Consider the following 17821-nt stretch of genomic DNA (forward strand, 5'->3'; position numbering starts at 1 on the left):
GAAGAGAAGTACAAAGACATCTCTTTACACTTTACAGAATGTTCTAGGTGGGGGTGGCAAGGTTCCATTTATGCTGGGGAGGAGGAAGATAAAAACCATTTCCAGTTTGGGATGCTCAAGGTATATAATACTCTTGAATGCAGACCGTTGACCGTAATAATTTCCTACTGTTTCTTCACTCTTTAATGCTCTATAGACTTCAATACAAGAAAAAACAGTGACAAAGTAAACACAAAACCAATCTCACCCATATCAAAGTGAATTTATCTACAGATTCAGACATCTTTGTATAAATACCCCTTGCTGTCATCCACTCTGCCTTATTCCTGAGTGTACTTCTACAAACAAGCCTCCTGCTTGGATATGGAAAAGTATATGACTCCACTTATCTCACAACTGGCTATACTGTCTTGCACGCTAATCATGCAGTATCAAAAACAGTGTAAAAAATTCACCATCAATTACCAAAGCGTTGAATTTTTTGCTCAATTTTCTGATCAGTTGCCTGTAAATTTTCTGAGCCACAGTCAGACAACTTCATCTGTTAGGGAGAAGAAAACAACATCATGAAATCCCTCACGTAATTCTCCCTCCTCCACAAGGCCAGGACCACAGGCATTCAGAATCAGAATAGTCCATCTACTTTCTGGCTTTCAAGACACACATCTAAACTTCCCCTTACCTCTTTAACAACCACCTCACTGTTGACACTTGACTAATAGAGGCATCGTTACCTGGAGCCTATAGAACAAGGCTGATCAAAATAAAACATCCCCTCTGCCCTGAAAAATAAACAGCAAAACCACACCTGCCAAGGATGGCACCATGCTATTTATCAAGTCTACTGGATTATAAGTAGGGAAAAAAGGATATATACATGAAACAGTCTGGATCAAGTGGATAAATACTGTAGTTTCACCTCTCAGAAGAAATTACCATTGTTGGTAAAGACATTTAGGAGATAGAATGTTCAGGTCCCATTTAGAGTTCAAGGAACTTGTGTCACATTGAGGCCTGCAGAGTGTTTAATTCAGGCAGGTATTCCCTTCATACACATTTATGTATGTGTGTACATAATGCATGTATGTATTTGTTATGTATTTATCACTACCAATTTTCATTCTGAATGCTGATGTCTGACAACTAAAACAAGAACTGGAAATTGAAATTGTAAACAAATACTGCCTGTAAAGCTAGTTTGAACACTGACATTTTCTCTCTAAATCTACACTCTGCTTTTTATAAAACAAAGTTTGAACATTGAAGTGTTTACTTACTGTGTTTGTGACACTGGATGGAAACATAACCAATGATTTGGCAGCTTGCTCTAAAGCTAAATGCACTCTCTTTTATGAAAGGAAGAGACGATTATGCTGGAAGAAGCCTGATGTTTATTCTGCTTTTAATTGATGTCTCCATTATTTGACCTCTCAAAAAGACCACAAAAGCAAACATAACAGTACATGTTTCTGACTTTTCTAATCTCCTCTTGTCTAAGCTGATTTATTGATTTCAGATGAAGGTTAGCCAGCATCAAACTCTTAACTGATTATATTAACTCCAAATTTGAGAAGTCATTTGGCATATTTGAAATCTGTGGTGTTTAGTGCCAGCTAAAGATCACTGAAGTCAATTAAGCCAAAGCCCTACAGAGACTGCAGCCTAAATCCCAATACTAAGGTTCTCAAACTAGCCAGAATAGATTTACTTACCCAGTCTTGTGAAACAAATGTATCATTTGGTCTCCATAAAAAGTTATTTTTCTTTTCCTACACTTGCTGCTGCCTAATTGCCTTCTGTCAACATCCTGGTACACTCTTAGTTAAGGCATTATATAGCAGTGTTGTTTAAATATATAAGCAGCATAATGTTCAGGCAAAAAAAAAAATTGTTTCTCCTAAGAAAATAGGAGAAAAAATCATCTGTAATTTCAAGTTATTCTTTTATTTCTGTCCAGAACTAGGCTGAGATTGAAAACTAATTTCCACGACAAGTTAATCTGATATAACAAAAAATCTTACGTGCATTTTGGATATATTAGCAGCAGCAGATAGTGCTGGAAAACTATATGGGAGCTTCAAGATATATTTGTCATCTGATTTTGAAAGTGTAGGTCCTCCTTTTTAAAAAAACATCTCACTAATAAATAATAGCAGAAGAATACAGAAAGAGCAGAAGAGGACTGTAACAGGTAGTTATAAGTATTCGCTGTGACACACCAAGAGCACTTTGTTCCTTTGTGCTGTTTTCCAAAAGAAACACGAGAAGTGAGCTCGTCATCATTCATTGGTAATCCAACAGTTTTGCTGCTTTATCTTCTGCAGTTTTTCATTTTGTTTATGGACTCAAATTCCACATCTATTGGAGATTTTTTTTTCCCCCAGCAAAATCATAAGGACATCTATGGATCTCCAGTCCTACCTGACATCTGGTTACAGGGGAAAAAAAAAAGTGTCTTGAGCATGCTCCAGGGTAAAGTTTTTCAAGGCAACTCATAGAATTAGGAAATCAAAATCCTATCTGCTCATACTAAATACAAGTGAAATTGGAGGTCACATTTCTAACACTTAACATAGGTTCAGATTTCAAGATTCCTCTCACTTTCCACTGCCCGCCCCAAACAATGTAAATGTATCACTGCAATTGGTGTCAGTAATTGGTGTCTCCTGCATATCCTGGGATGACGGTTTCTTGTATATGACACATACATTTCTTCCTTTAATTCTCACTAGCATATTTTGAACTGCTTTCCACAAATACATTTCAGAAGTGGTTTGGACAGGCTCTTTATGAGGGCTACATGAATGACTCTTCATAGCCTAGGGAAGCTAGATCGTAACAGAGGTTGCTTGTGAAATTTTTGTCTTAAATTAGAGGCAGTCAACACTCAATGTCATAAATACTTGTTACTTACCAAACAGAGAACAATATATTATTAAGTACATATTTACCTTAAGGAAGCAGTAGATACCATAAATTTAGATCCAACTCATTATAGCTTACTCCTCTGGAAGCAACTGTTTCAAAACAGACAGCAATTTTTTTCTCTAAACACTATGATTTCAGGTTTTCTAACAAGAATTTCCAGTATCTAAGTTGCTGTTCATTGTAATACAGCAGTACTACCTGTTTTTAAAATTCAATTATCATGCACTGTTGTATTTTCACCTGCTACTCACTCAAGGGACTATTAGTATCGGATACACCCTATGACTGGCTCCATGCCATCTCTTCTAGAACTTAATGCTGAAAAATGAAACAGTGGATTCTTCACAGCTTTAGTCTTTACCCTAACATTCATTCCAAACACAAAAGAAAAAGTTGCAAAGGAGAGGCTCCTTTCACTCTCTCAGTTAACTATGAACAGTTACTGCAGTACAGCTGTCCCTTTCTTTCTCTATAAAGACAGACTGTGACTAGTAACAAGCTTGATTCTGCTCCCTATCAAAAATAATTCAAAACATCTACCTTAACAGAAGAGAAAAGCCTGAAAATACACAGCAAACCTTCCACCAGACTCCACCTTTCGTAAAAACGCAGCCGCATGTCTCAGAACTTTAACCTTGCACTCTAGCCTGGATAAAACACAGTAACAGATGAGGAAACAAACTTCCAGTACTGAGAACCTGAAGAACAACAGGAAACAAAGTCAGTACTGTATAGCACAGCTGGATTCAGGAACATCTGAATTTGGAGATACCTGAGGCATTATATAGCCAGACTTGGCTCTGTGAACACGTAACAGATTGCTGCTTTGCTCACATGGGAAACTAAAATCAATATATAACTAGATGAATATTTTGGGAAAGAATAAAGAATGTACTAGCCAGAAATTGTTATGTAAGCTATGGAGATTCAGATATTTTTAACAGATTGAAAATTTTACAGTACAATTAAAACAACATCTCTGGAATGTAGGTCACTAGTGATGCTAGGCATGGAACTTCTACAAATTCAAGGGAAAATACAGCTTGACAGAAAGATGTTTCATCACAAAATTAAAATCAGTGGGACAGTTTATGTTAGAAAAATTAAGATGTAGTTCTTTGTACCACTGTTACTAACTCTGTAACTTCCAAAGAATTTTTCAAAACAATCTCCATCAGATCTCAACTATGCCACGCCACCACTTCTGCTTCCAAAGGGTTGATAAGATCAAATTAATCCAAGCTGCAACTTCACCAAGGCACAGGAATTTACAAAGTATCCTCAAGGTTCATTGTACGTAAATTTACAAAGATGTGCAAAAGCTTTCCCAGAGCACAAAGAACTAGGGAAAGATTACTCATTAAACTGCATTGTGTCTGATGTGTGAATAAGTTAATGAAGTGAGTCTATGCTAAACAGAAGAATTAATCACTCTGGGAAGAGTTATTAGAACATTTTATTTAGAGCTATTATCTAGACCCCCAGAACTCAGATGAGCCTCTGTGCCTAAACACCCAGAGCAGGTGGAGATCTCATTTGATTGACTTAAGCTGCTATTAATTAGTCATCATAATAGTGTGAATGTTTCTAAAGTTTAACTAAATCAGTATTGTATAGTCTTGAATAAAACAGATTAACTTGTAGGTTTCTACTTTTCCACTGTTAACCACTTTTAAAATGGCATTACTCACACCACAGGTTGGTTCACTCCATTTCTTCTTAGTGCCTTTTCTAGCCAAAGGTACCATTCCCACAGTTAGTTCTTAGAATGAGGGGAAAAGGCAATTACAATCTTTATCAGCCTTAAAAAAAAAATAAAAAAAAACAGTTTCTCCCATTTCCAAAGGCTACCAGATGACTCTGGAACATGACAAGCTGTATCCATAGCCTACAGAAAATGGCCAAAGAATTCATACATTGAAAATAAAATTTAAAACCATGTTTTCCTTATTGAGATAAACAACAGTGTTCAACATCCTGCAGTCATAGCAGCAGCTTACCTAACAGTTTTCATGTTAGTTACAGCTGTTACATTGCAAAAATTGAGGCTGTAAGTGAGCACTGTCTCATATGTATAACATTCAGAGTACAATTCAGAAAATGAGAACTATTCTTCCTATACTTGATTGGTTCATCAGCAGTAATGAAGCTTAACTCCCTAATGCATATCAGAGTCAGCAAATTCTTTGTCTAGACTTAGACAAGCCAGAGTAACATCTCAGTATGAAAATTAAGCCACATTTATCAACTGAGAGAAGCAAGGTGGCTGACTTCCTAGGCAACTGCCTGTGGCCTGAATGCACCCCTATAGTCTTTATGCTCACTTAAGGTGGCTGGATTTGCTCAAATGTCCAAATTAGTCTGCTTACATGAAATCCTAAAGGCTAAGAAACCACAAAGACCAACATATACTGCTGTCTTACTCTCCATTTATATCCAGTCTTCAAAAAAAAAAAAAAAAAAAAAAAAAAAACAACCAAGCTCACACACTCATTGAGGTGCAGTTATTAGCTACAACTGACAACAGCTTCAAGTTTCCTGCTTTTGCTTAATCCAGTTGTGCAAAACCCACACAGCCAAATGTTCACCTTTTCTAAATAAGCCAGTCATTCATCTGCCTTTCAATGAAAAAATTACCAAGAGATTCTCTTTCAGTGACTTAAAGAGCAAGAGAATTCCTGAAATCTTTAGAAACTTTTCACATCAGGAAACACATACGATTCATGGCATATTTTGTTTTCCCATCACTCTTAAAGGAAGCTAAAGATAGAAACCCAGGCTTTAGAGTTTATCTGAAGCAGAACTGCATGATGGATTCACATTTGAGAGATCCACCTGAGAACTGAGCGTATTCAGTATCTTAATATTCTACTCTGGACTTCAGGTGCTGTAAAAGTCATATCAGGCTCACTTTCTCTCAACCTCAATTTACTCATGGTCTCTGGTCACTCTGCTAATATTGACCTTTAGCTTGAATATTTGTTACTCTTCTGACATATCTGTAGGCAACAATCACATCTTGTCTCAGCCTTTATTTATCCAGCTTAAACAAACCAAATATTCTGATTGTTTTCTGATATGAGGCCTTCATGGCACAGATAAACTGAGTGATTCTTCTGTAAAACTGATGTTTGAACACACCTCTCATGAAAACTGACAGCCTAAGTCACAACAAGTAATCTCTGCAGCTCCCACAGAGTCCATAAAATTAACTACTTTTTTTTCCCCTCTTTTATGTTCCCAACTCTAACTCCAGTTTTCAACAAATAGGGCCTATGCTTCCTCCAACAGGCATCTCAGGCACTGAAATGACAATGATACAAGGAAATGAATACCAGACCTGTCATCCTGCCTTCTGTTCTTCTTGTTTTTACACACACCATTTTTGTGCTCTTCCTTATTTTCACTCTATTTCCTTATTTCTATTATTATATTAAGATAAAGCTGCTCCTCTCTTCTTGTTTCCCTATTATTCATCTCTGACCTCTTCTACTGCATCTTCTGGGTATTTCCAAAAAGCCTGTGTAAGCTACAGACCAGGTAAATGCATGAGCAACAGACATAGAAATGCACGTGTTTTCAAGGAACAAGAAAAATAAAGTGGTGTTTTTTCACCACAGCCTCCATGCTTGCTTAATTGAGCAGAAGATTATTTCTAACACTATCAACAACCTGTCCAATGCCTCTAAGTTAAACATGACCTGTCTCATTTTATTACATTATTTGCAAAATAATGTTGATTTTGTATTTTTAAATACAAATCGATAGAAAAATATAAACCAAATCAGAGCATTTGCTTAATTTCTGAATGTAGACAGCTTTTGATAGGACAGAGGTCCTCCAAATATGCACTACACATTGTTAGACAAATTCACTTCAGTTGTGTCAAGAGAGAAATACAAACATCCTCATCTTATTTATTTCCAGCATGATTACACTTCATGAGCTGGAATAAATTACTTGTAACGTCCTTGCTATGATTCCAGACCTGCAAATAATCACCCAACTCCTAGCAAAAAAATCTATGCCTGTCATTTATGAGGACATTTATCATGGAATTCTGAGCTGCAAAAGTCAGAAAAAAGAAAGTTTTTTATAGGTCAGCCCTAAGATTTTGGTGGTTGTGTCTCAAGCTCTTTTCCCATTATTACAAATGTTTCTGAACTTATTAGATGAAAGATTTACAACCACCATCTCCCCCTATTTTGAACAGTCTGTGGAAGCAATCTAGATAAAACACCAGATAAAAACAGTTTTAAAGTAAAAAAAGATACTATGTGTTAAAAAATCTAGCCACTGTCTTTCCAGAGGCTTACTCTATAACTAAATTTAACCCTCCTGTCAAGTCTTCATTAGCAGTAACAAAGTAGTCCAACTCCTCATTACCTGTAATAAGCACTAGGTCAAGCCTCACAGGCATACAGGGAAATTAACGGTTTGTTTAACGAGTAGTATTTCATCCAACCAAAAACATTGAACCCAATTTTTATTTTTTTTTTTAAGAAAGCACTTTATAAAAAAGCAAACGAAATGAAAACAGTAAATCTTAGTCACTCACTTCTTTTCCGAAGCACAAAAGCTGTAATTTTAAGTCTCCTCCCCAGTTTGTGAAAGTAGCTCATTGTTTTGCATACTGTAACACAGTTGCTGCTAAGTCCTAGAGGTATATTCCACTTACTGAGCTTATAAAACCTCATCTGAGGCTGCAGCTGAACCTGCAGTATCAACAACCTTCAACCATTCACACTCTGTTCCTGCCACCAATTTCCTAATTCTTCTTAATTAAAGCCTGCTATTCAGCATTTCACCACACATGACCACCTACAATCCCTCATTAAACTATTTCCCACATTTCCCTTTTTTCTTTGATCTAGGGACTTTTGTACCCTAAGGCTTTTACAATATTACTGCTGCAAGCTTTGGAAATAGCAAGTTGGAAGCTTCCTTCTTCTGTAGTGACATCCATGACAAAGAATGTGACAGTTCAAATGTGAAAATTCCTTCATGGGGTGTTTCCCCAATGTTTAATCCCATAGAAACTCCAATCTCAACATTTGCGGTACTTTTTCAATTATAGACACCTTGTGACTTTGTGCTAACTCTGGTCCTGAAACAGAGTTAGGGGTGCAAGCCCTGAAAAACAGTTCCTTTCATAGATATACTCCTTTTCCACTTCCAACTCAGAAGTGTGAAGATTGCCTTAAACACATCAAGTCAGTTTCCTCCAAGTTACTAGACAGTAGTTCATGGCCAACAAGCTGATGACAAAAAGTGTGCAGCATGAGCCCTCATGAGAACATGGCTGGCTCTCTCTAGTACCTGGTTATCCCACCTTAGTTTGCCACAAGAAATCAAGGGGAAAAAAAAAAAATACAAGCAACCATGTATCAGGAAAGATGGGTGAGTTTTTCTTCTGTTGCCCTTTTTTTTTTAAGCTCAGAAGGGCATCAGTGAAACAGCAGCCAGTTTTTGTTTTTTTTTTTTTTTCCTTTGAAGACTACAGGAAGAAAAGTGCACAGTATGGTATATGGATGACATCTACCAAAAAATTAAGAGCTGAAAATGTAGAAATATGTTCCTAAATTTTGACACAGGGCTTTCTCTCCTTAGTAAAACTCATATTGAGTCCTATTATATGCCTTAGTTATTTCTAGCAGATCGGAAAATGAAGTCTAAAGCCCAACAGAATGTTCTTCTCCCAATTTCAGAAGAATCAAGAGGTAAGAATGACAGGGCTTTGGAGATGTTGCTCAAATTTTGCAATAAAATTATGAAAAAATAAAATATTATAAAGACTGAAGATCTTTTGAAAACGAGATCACATGAAATTTGAATACTTTTATTAGTGTAACTAGGATCTCATAAGTGATTCCACGTGACAGTTCCTCATGAACTTACCTCTCTTGACTGGGATAAAAGGTGAAATGCACTGTAAGAATCCATAACCACAGACCATTGCAGATGCAGTCCAGACAGAAAATTCAGCCTAGTAAGGAGAATAGAACAAAAAGTATTATTAAAGACAGCTCTCGAGAAATTATACAACATTATTTGGAATCAGAGTGCTTCAGACTACTAATAAAAAACAGAAAATTTTCCAGTTTGGAAACTTTTAATGTTTCAGTGGAATACCATCAAGTTTCTATAGAAGGATATTTTTAAAAAACTTACAAAACTTCTAATAATGCAGATAAAATGTTTCAATAGCTCTATTTATGTTTACCACTCTAAACATTCATAAAAATCAAGTTACAACTTCTCATTTGTCACAGCATACTCTATGAGCTGTGTTAGATGTCAGTTAGTTATGAGCTGAGTTAGATGAAGTTCATGGCTCCCAGATTAGGAGCTCACCTATACAGAGATGGAACAAAGAAGGGTCTTTGTCAAGCTCTCTTCATATTTTAACATTCTTTCAATTTCACAGGAACATGTGCTCATGGGATGGCAGAAAAAACATTTTCTCTTTCCTCTTAAGCTACTGAGGGAATTGGTAAGAAAAAAAATGGACTTGAGACCTCAGAATAAGCATTTTGCATCTTCATCTCTTATGCTGCATTTAATGCAATCACTGGTAGCATTTTCAAGTACCCTTAAGTAAATGTAACAGTTCTAATTAAGCCAAATATATTTACTTTTGCTTATGTGACACCTTTGGCCAAGCTGCACATGACCCCTTTTCAAGTTTTGAGTCAATATTTAGGGTGCATACTTATGTATGTATACCATAGGTTGCTATGTGTCTTATCTGTGTTTTTTGAAACACTTGATTTTCAATGAGTTATTTCAACTCCCACTGATCTGTTTACTAGTTTCAAAAAGATACCATGTGAAATACCAATGCAGAAACTAAACTCACCTCCCTACTTTTGTTTCAACTCACTCGACCTACTGCCCCCCCCAACACCACCACATCTCTTACTTCTCCAGGCCTCCTTCCACCCAGCCTCCTCCTCGACTATCAACACTTTTCCTAAGCTTTGCACTACATTTTTGCTTTACTTGTGTCTCCCACAGCAGCTCATCTTGTCACGAGTTTTTTTTTTCCTACAGTTACAAAATAACTGCTTCAGAATGCATGCTGCTTGGTTGTGTTATTTTTTAACTGCACTTTATACTAATATGCTGCACAAAAACATACTACTATTAACATATACTACACTAAAACTAATAACCCTTTGTTTCGTTTACAACAAACGTGAGTATAAAACTGGTCACTAAAAGAGAGTAAAGCAAATGACTATCACCATATCTACAGTAGAAAGAAAAAAACAGAAAGTATGATTATGTCAAAGGAGTAAAAACCAGATACTTTGTACTACATAATTCAGAAAACATCACAAGAAACAGCAGGCCCACAGAGGGTCACTTGAAACCAGGAAACATATGACCCACTTACAAGAAAATGAAAGGCAAAATCTAGAGATACAAACTCACCCTACCTGCCTGTGGCACTCTGTAAAGCACACGTGCAGGAAACACTTTCCAACATACGAACGTACCACATGTCAGTCATTAAGATAAAAGTCCTTAAAGGGTAAATAGTGCACATTACTATCTAAGGTAAAATGATCAATTTGGAAGTAAATGGCAAAAGATGAATTTTTACAAAGAAGTAGAAATACATACTGAAGAAAAAAGCTCGCACTCATTGTTCAGGCAGTGTTACATTCACACTGCAAAAGAATGTAACTCCTGCCAGACACTTGCTGGCTTTTAGACTCTTAGGCTCTCAAAACATTACTTCAGAAAGCAGTTTTGTATGTGACGTTAAGAATCCTGCTGGGGCATTACTTCTATCACACGGGACCACAGTGTTTCTAACCCCGAGTAATTCACTGTACTCACTTCACAAAAAGCCCCGGGAAGTTTCTGACTGCCTTTTTGACAGGAACCGTCCATGTGGCAGCCGAGGTTACGAGCCCCAAGACAAGAAAGGAGCAGAACAAGAAAGCTCAGCTGTGTACCCTGCTGGCAGTGCCGCGGCCGCCTGCACTTCGAGCGCTTGCAGATATCCCCATCTCTCCTCGTTTTCTGGTACTGCACAGCCCCCCCCCCCCCGAAGCAGGGGGCATCAGAGCAACCACAAATAGCTCCCAGAGGAGCAACCCTTCAAGAAAGCCGAAAACAGAAAGTTCTCGAAAGAGCTCACAGTACAGAGACACAGGGTGGCTGCAGAAAACACAAAGCACCGCATCAGCTCAGCACCACAGGTTGTATTACCTCAGAAACAGCCCTAACGGCTTCCGCGCCCGTCTTATATAAGGAAGGGCGGTGACGTCACACTCCTCCAGCCAATAAAAGCCTCTGTTTACCCTAAAGCTCATTGCATATTTATGCGGAAGCACTTTCCATGCCCTGTGCTGCCGTAGCAGCTCGGCGCGAAGGGTGGAGCGAGCAGCCCTGCCACGCCCCGGTTGCGCGGCCGTCTCCAGGCGCAGGAAGCCGCGGGGTCGCGGTGCGTCTTCGTACGGAGCCTGCCCGGAGCCGGCGGGGCGGAAGCGCCCGGCACCGCTCCCTGCCGCCCGGGTGTAGGCGACGAGGATGAGCCAGAGAGACACCCTGGTGCATCTCTTCGCCGGCGGGTAGGTGAAGCCGCCCCCCCGCGCCGGGGGAGCGGGCAGGGCGTCTGCGGCAGCCTCGACACCGGGCCCGGCGGCGGAGCGGGCCGCTCGCTCCGTCCCCGCGTGGCTGCGTCGGGCCGCGTCGCGCCGGGTTGGGGCGCGGAGCCCGCCGTGAGGGCGCTGAGGCGAGGCGCCCAGGCCGCGTTGAGGCCCGCCCGGCGCACTGCTTCCCTCCCGCTGCCCTCGGGCCCTTCCGGGCCTCCCCGGGCCGGGGCTGCGCGGCCGGGCCCCGATGGGACACCGGCACAGCCGGCCCTCGCGCCGCGGCGATGAGGTGCATGCAGGCCGGGCCGTTCGGGCGTTGGGCTGCGGCGAGATCGGCGCCGGCTGCACGTGAGCCCTGGCGGAGCTGCGACGAGGCTGCACTCGCGGACTGCGCGCTTCCTCCAGAAGTTTCTTCTTCGTTCGGTGTTTCCTTGGAGAAATAAATTGATCTTTCTGTGCGTGGGGCTGTCCCGGTGTCAGTGAGGTTACCTGAAGGTACCCGTCTTCCCAGCAGTCTACAGACAGGCTGGTAACTTCAGGATCAAGCATTGCTTGCTTCTGTTTCAACTGCTTTTAGATGAGGGGCTCCGTGTCAACTTGTAGCCTGCAGCATCTGTGCACGAAGATAGAAGAAATTGGAGAGAAGAGCACAGTTAAAAGTAAACACGTGGTCCTTGTAGCCCTGCTCGGGTTGGGGTTAACTCTCAGGTAACTGTAGGTGTGTTATAATGCTTTGTAGTGCCCAGTTACAGTGCCTGTGTTTCCTTCAGGGGTGGACTAGGAGCAGCACCTGTCTTAAAAGAAAAAAGGAGAGTCTGTTTCCTGTAGCATGTAGGCATGTATTTGGGCAGTGAGTGTGGCTGTATGGAAGTAGGGGAAGAGAACAAAGAACATAATGTATGTCTGAGTGAGCTTGAAGCTTGGGTTTCCATTTGTGTTACTCCCTTACAAAATGGTGCCTGTGACTGGAGTGTTTGAGGTGGAAGACTGCACTGTTTCTTGTGAGCAGATCTGGGTAGCTTGGCTATGTGTGAGCACACACACCTTCCTGGCTTCCTGTATTATACAGTTTAGTACTTATGCAGGTTCTCTCCCCCTGCAACTTCTGGCTGAGAGGAGGGGGGTTATATGTTAACAGACCTGAAATGTGGTGCTCTGTATTTTTCTTCAGAATTCATATCCTCATAAACATACAAAAAGCCAGTAGCTTGAACTACTTTCTGCAAAAGGCAGATTAGTAAGGAACAGTACATGATGACTGAGGCAGCGTTCCAACCTGTAATCTTAAGACTGAAGTGAAGATTGCTGAGCTCAGCGAAGTTGTTCTTTTTTTTTACGGAAAGTCTGATCTGCAGGTAGCTGGCAGCCAGTTGGGTCAAGGGTAATATTGTGAGGGAAAGGCTGACTTTTCTTCATGTGGCAGCCACATGTTTTCTGTAATCACAGGTCAGCAAAACAGCGTATATTTGGTCACATTTAGCAGCAGGAAAGTTATTTGGGTCATCACATGACTTCTTTCTAGCATGGTAGACTATAGATCTCTTGAACTATCTGTAGTCTTCAGTGAAACTTAAAAATGAAGGAAATTTTGTTTTAGTTTTCGCTAGGAATTGTTTGAAAACAACATGATTGTCTCAATCTGCTGACCATTTTGCTAAAAAAAAAAAAAAAAAAAAGTTTTGTTAAACACCAAGTCTTTAATTCCCATTTTCTTTGGGGGTAAGTGATGACATTGCTGTTTCTGTAATGTAGGTGGGGCTATTCTGGGATTTTTCTGTAGCTGCCTAACTTGTTTCATGACAATTCAACACCAGCTGTCAAACTGCACTACTTCTGGGGAATTACCAGTTCATACAGGAAGTTGAAGCTTCATTTCTAATAATCCCTCCTCCATCCTTCTTTTCCCCTGTCTCTGCGTCCTTATTGCTTTCCAAAAAGCTTGAGCAATGTTACTGTTAGTTTCATTTCTGAGAATGCCATCTGTTTCTGCTTCATAACTACATACCTACTGTAAAGATGACCAGTATTTTCCAAATAGTACTTCTATGTCTAAAAATAATTCAGTACTCATTTTGAGGATCAGTTCTAGCAGCATCAATAAATTGAAGTGGTGAAATTTTATTCCATCAGAACATGGGAACTTGCCCAGGGCCTTCTTTCCTCAGCAAAAGGCAGGACCATCTGGGGTTGGAGATGGATGGCTGCTTTTCTGAGTTCAGGGCTGGACAGTCATAGGTTTACTTCTGAAATTTCTTTATTTCTGTTGCTTCTTCAGAAAATTGGGCAGTTTTCTGATTTATTTTGTGATTAATTATAGGGAGGAGTCTCTATTTGTCTTGATAAAATTTTAGATTGAATCACTTGAGTTCTTACCGAATCTTTGCAGTGGTAGAAACAGTCAAAATTTAAATAATGTATTTAATATAAAGTCTAAGTAGTTTAGAAAGATCAGGTACTACACAGGTGAAATAACTTTTTTTCAGTTCAAGAAGATATTAGTAACTGAGCAGGTAGAGTGGTGCTAAGGATTTCTCCTGCCTTTCAGAAGTAGTCAGCTGAGCTGTAATGGAGTTACCAGGCCACCCAGTAACTTTTTCCTTGAAGTACTTTCACTCCTGGCCTGACCCTGAATGTCTTTCAGAACAGTTCTTCCTGTTGTAAGGCACAGGGCAAGGTTAGTAACTTCCTGCCCTGACTTGAGCTTATTTTTGTGTTCAGATACTTTTCTTTGGGGTGGGTAAAGGGGGAGTAAGCGATTTCTACTTAAAGGTAGCTTGGGTTTTGCTCCCTGAGGTGACCAAATTGCATAAAAATGACTGTTTCAAAAATTGTGAAGCTGATGTATTTCTCACATTTTCCTGTAAGTTGATTGATGTTTTCAGCTGTTCTTTACTTGATATGGAAGTCATGTTGTATTTATCTGCCCTGGCTCCTAATTGAATCTGCACTTTGTGTTACTGTTTGTTTTGGATAATGGAAGCCAGTGATGCTTTTCCATTTGTTATTTTTTCCAATTTTCATTTGTAGGTTTCGGTATGTCAGCACATTAGAGGAACTTCATTATTACGCTTAATTAGAAACAGCAATTTGATTATTACTTTTAGTTAATGGATGTTAACTTAAAACTCACTTCTTAAACCTTGGCAAAAAGTATTAGCAGTGAATAAAGGAGCTGGGGCTTCTAGCCGGCAGTGCTCCTAGCCAGGACAGTAAGGCTAAGGATAGAAAGGTAAATAATATACAAGTTTAGCAGAATAATAGCAGGAGAGTCATGACACCCATGTGCTAATGAGGTGCATTCTTGTTGTTTCTGAAAACTGTACTTAGTTAAAGCCTTAAATTGTCTTGAAGGTGGGATATGTGAGCTTAATATCTGGATCTGTACGTTATCTGTTGATGCGAAAATCAGCTACGACTGTGCTGTAAGGCAGGGCTGTGAAAATGCTGATACTGCTGAATTTATTCTAAGTGAGAAAGACATCAGGAGCTCTGTCTGTAGGTGGCTTGTTTGTTTTCAACAGTTTTGCACTCGCTTTCCTTACTGTGTCATCTGTCAGTCAGTACTTGTCTGGAAGTTTCATTTTCATACAGGAAAGAGAAGCAGCTGGTAAAATAAGTGAATGAATGTAGGTGCAAGATAACAGGGTCAGGGGTTATCTTGGAGTCTGAGGCTGTGGTTACAAACACTGTGAAAGGTGAATCTGAGGTCAGGCCTACCTGGCTGCATCTTGTTTGTATAGAATACATAATTATCTAAAAGAATAGAAGTTTGGGATTCTTAAATAGGTGTAGTTATAAGTATAGATGAGCTGAAAGGCAATGGGAATGTTTGTAGGAGCATTTGTAGTCAGTCTAGTATCTGAAGTGTTGAGATCCTCATCTGTAACAGACCTGTCTCTGCTTTTACTGCAGGGTTTAAAGCAACAGCAGAAGGTATGCAACAGTTCTGGACAAGGGTGGTGATTCCTAAGCAGATATCCTCAACCAGGTGACAAAAAGGTCACCTGTCCAGCTGTCTCTGGAAATAAAACCTAGGATTTGAATGCGGAATGGGATTAGATTTTGAAGCATGTGCACATTTATTTCTTTGCGTATTCCCACAAATAACACAGGCAGATTTGGAATGAAGGACTGAGTCTGTGTCCAGGTCAGCAAATGCCTTGCTTTGCAGCCAGGAGAAGAATAAATCTGATTATTTTCTAAGTGTTGAGAAATGTTTTTTTCTGAACTCTGCAACTCCCTGACTTGTGTTAAGCTACAAATTGGGAAGGAAAAGAAAAGAAGCCCCTAGAAAGCTGGAGCTCATGGCTGTCTGCTTTTGGAGTGCCAGTCTGGAGCTCAAAGCAGTAGCCATTTATGTATTCCTAGTACTGTGTTAAGTTAACAAGGCCAGAAGCATATTTCTACATAAAATACTGCAATGGCAGAACAGGAGGCATGTTTCTGAATAGTCAGTTATTTTTTACAGGTCACATTGTTACTGAATTGTCACTTGATTTAACTACAAGCTGTTTATTTTAAGTGGCAATCGGAGATCTTGAAAATGGGGAGAGAGATTTTGAATCCAGACTGTCAATAACTAGTGGAAGATGTGCAAGATGTGACCAAGTTCTGCTAAGACATCTTAAACTGCTTAGTGAAAAAAACCAACACATCAGTAAGAAGTAGTGCTGAGAGCTGATTATTTGAAATCATGACCTGAATGGCAGGTAAAGGGTGCCCAGCTCTTAAAAGGAGGCAAGTGTATGGCTGCTTCTCTTACAGTGTGTGTAAATTTGAACAGGCTGCCAGCTGCCCTTACAGCAGGCGGTTATCACAGAGCATCACTTGCTGTAAGCACACTTGGTCAAGGAACAAGCTCTGTGAAGTTCTGTGTCTGTCCCATTCCCTAGCTGTCTGTTATTCCATTGCTGAGGGAAGTCTAACCAGTGCTCTTGCAGCCAGGCACCGATCCCTTGTGGCGATCTGGAGTGGTGCAGGGGAGCGTGCAAAATGCAGCCTCCAGGATGGTGTTAATCTTCAACTTCAGAAAAATTTTCCAGTGTGGAGTAATGGTGGAGCTGGCAGCATTAAAGGCTCCAAATGCCGAGCCCTGTTGATGAATGGTGCCGACTTCTCACCTGCTCATTTCTTCCCCATTCCATAGTGTTTATCTCATTACATACTGTGCACTTTCTTGCTGTTGCTTGAAAGTCCTCATGTAACCTGCCCAAAATCAAATGCAGAAAGATCTTAAGTGGAAGCAGATACCGAGGGATCAGAAACGGGGGTTGCAAGAAATGAAAAAAACCTTGAAGCTAGCTTCCTGCATTGCCTGCACATGCTCATGGCCATGCAGCACTTGCTGCTGTTGAGTTGCATGAAATACAGCAGCTTGTTGTCTGTCTTGAAGATGGGCTGTTGCTGTAATTGTTCCAGCAAGCTGTCTTGAGTCTAGTCTGTGTCTTATTTTAAAAATGTATTTGTAGCTTAATGTTAGAAGAGTAGGCAGGTAAAATGCTCGCTCAGAGATGCACTCTGAAAGCTGTATCAGTCTTACTGCTTCTGTACAGTGCACTGGGAAACTGGCTACCATCTTCGTGTGCTGATGCTTTATTTCAAGCTGACAAACTTTTATTCCCTCAATTCAAATGTGTAAGAGGGTAAATTTCAATTTAATGTTGGAGTTAGAGCTGGGAAAAGGTGCTTCCAGGCTCTAGCAATAGGCTATCTCTAGATTGCTAATTTAAACAGCAATAGTTGAGCATACTGAATGCTATTGTAAGGTACTCAGTTCAGTTCTTACAAACAGATTAGCATGTTAGGATGCAGTGCTGCCATTTCTTTTATTATTTACAGCAGAAAACAGCTATACATGATAGACTCTAAAAGTGATACTTGACAGACTCTTCACAGAGATCTAGGAAATCTTGAGTTCTGGGTATTACTGCTAATTTGTACTGAATTCTCCTTTCATTTTGGAAGACTTTAATAGCATTAAAAAATGCTATTAAACAAACCTTGAGGCTTTTAAAAAAGCTTCCAATGGAATATAATGTTTTTCTCAGTGCTTGCCAAGATCAATTACCAGCTCTACTTCTTGCTTGAGAGAAAAGAGTGCTGAGCCCTTCGAATGTAATACGAATTTCATTTGTGTGGTTGCTAGTGGTGGTGTTGGTAGCATTGAGCAGTTTAAATTGGTTGGTTTTGGGGGTAGGTGCATAAAATGTCCTGGTTATTTTAAGAATGGTGTTTGGTGAAGTTGAGAGAATGCTGGTCTCTGAAAAGGTTCAAGCCAAGCTCTT

The 17821-nt window shown here is 39.9% G+C and overlaps 1 protein-coding gene across 2 annotated transcripts in view; it reads left to right on the plus strand.

Annotated features, from left to right (window-relative positions):
* The first annotated feature begins 11389 nt into the window (after positions 1-11389).
* The window catches only part of SLC25A36 (solute carrier family 25 member 36), a 31339-nt gene continuing 24907 nt past the window's right edge, over positions 11390-17821 (plus strand). For both annotated transcript variants that reach the window (XM_042878272.1, XM_042878273.1), the window contains exon 1: positions 11390-11513. In XM_042878272.1, the coding sequence (XP_042734206.1) occupies positions 11473-11513 (41 nt within the window). In that variant the 5' untranslated portion in view covers positions 11390-11472. The remainder of the gene's footprint in view (positions 11514-17821) is intronic.

The sequence above is a fragment of the Lagopus leucura genome, unplaced genomic scaffold (assembly GCF_019238085.1).
Source record: "Lagopus leucura isolate 7727_CA_CO unplaced genomic scaffold, USGS_WTPT01 Super-Scaffold_100021, whole genome shotgun sequence".
Taxonomy (NCBI): domain Eukaryota; kingdom Metazoa; phylum Chordata; class Aves; order Galliformes; family Phasianidae; genus Lagopus; species Lagopus leucura.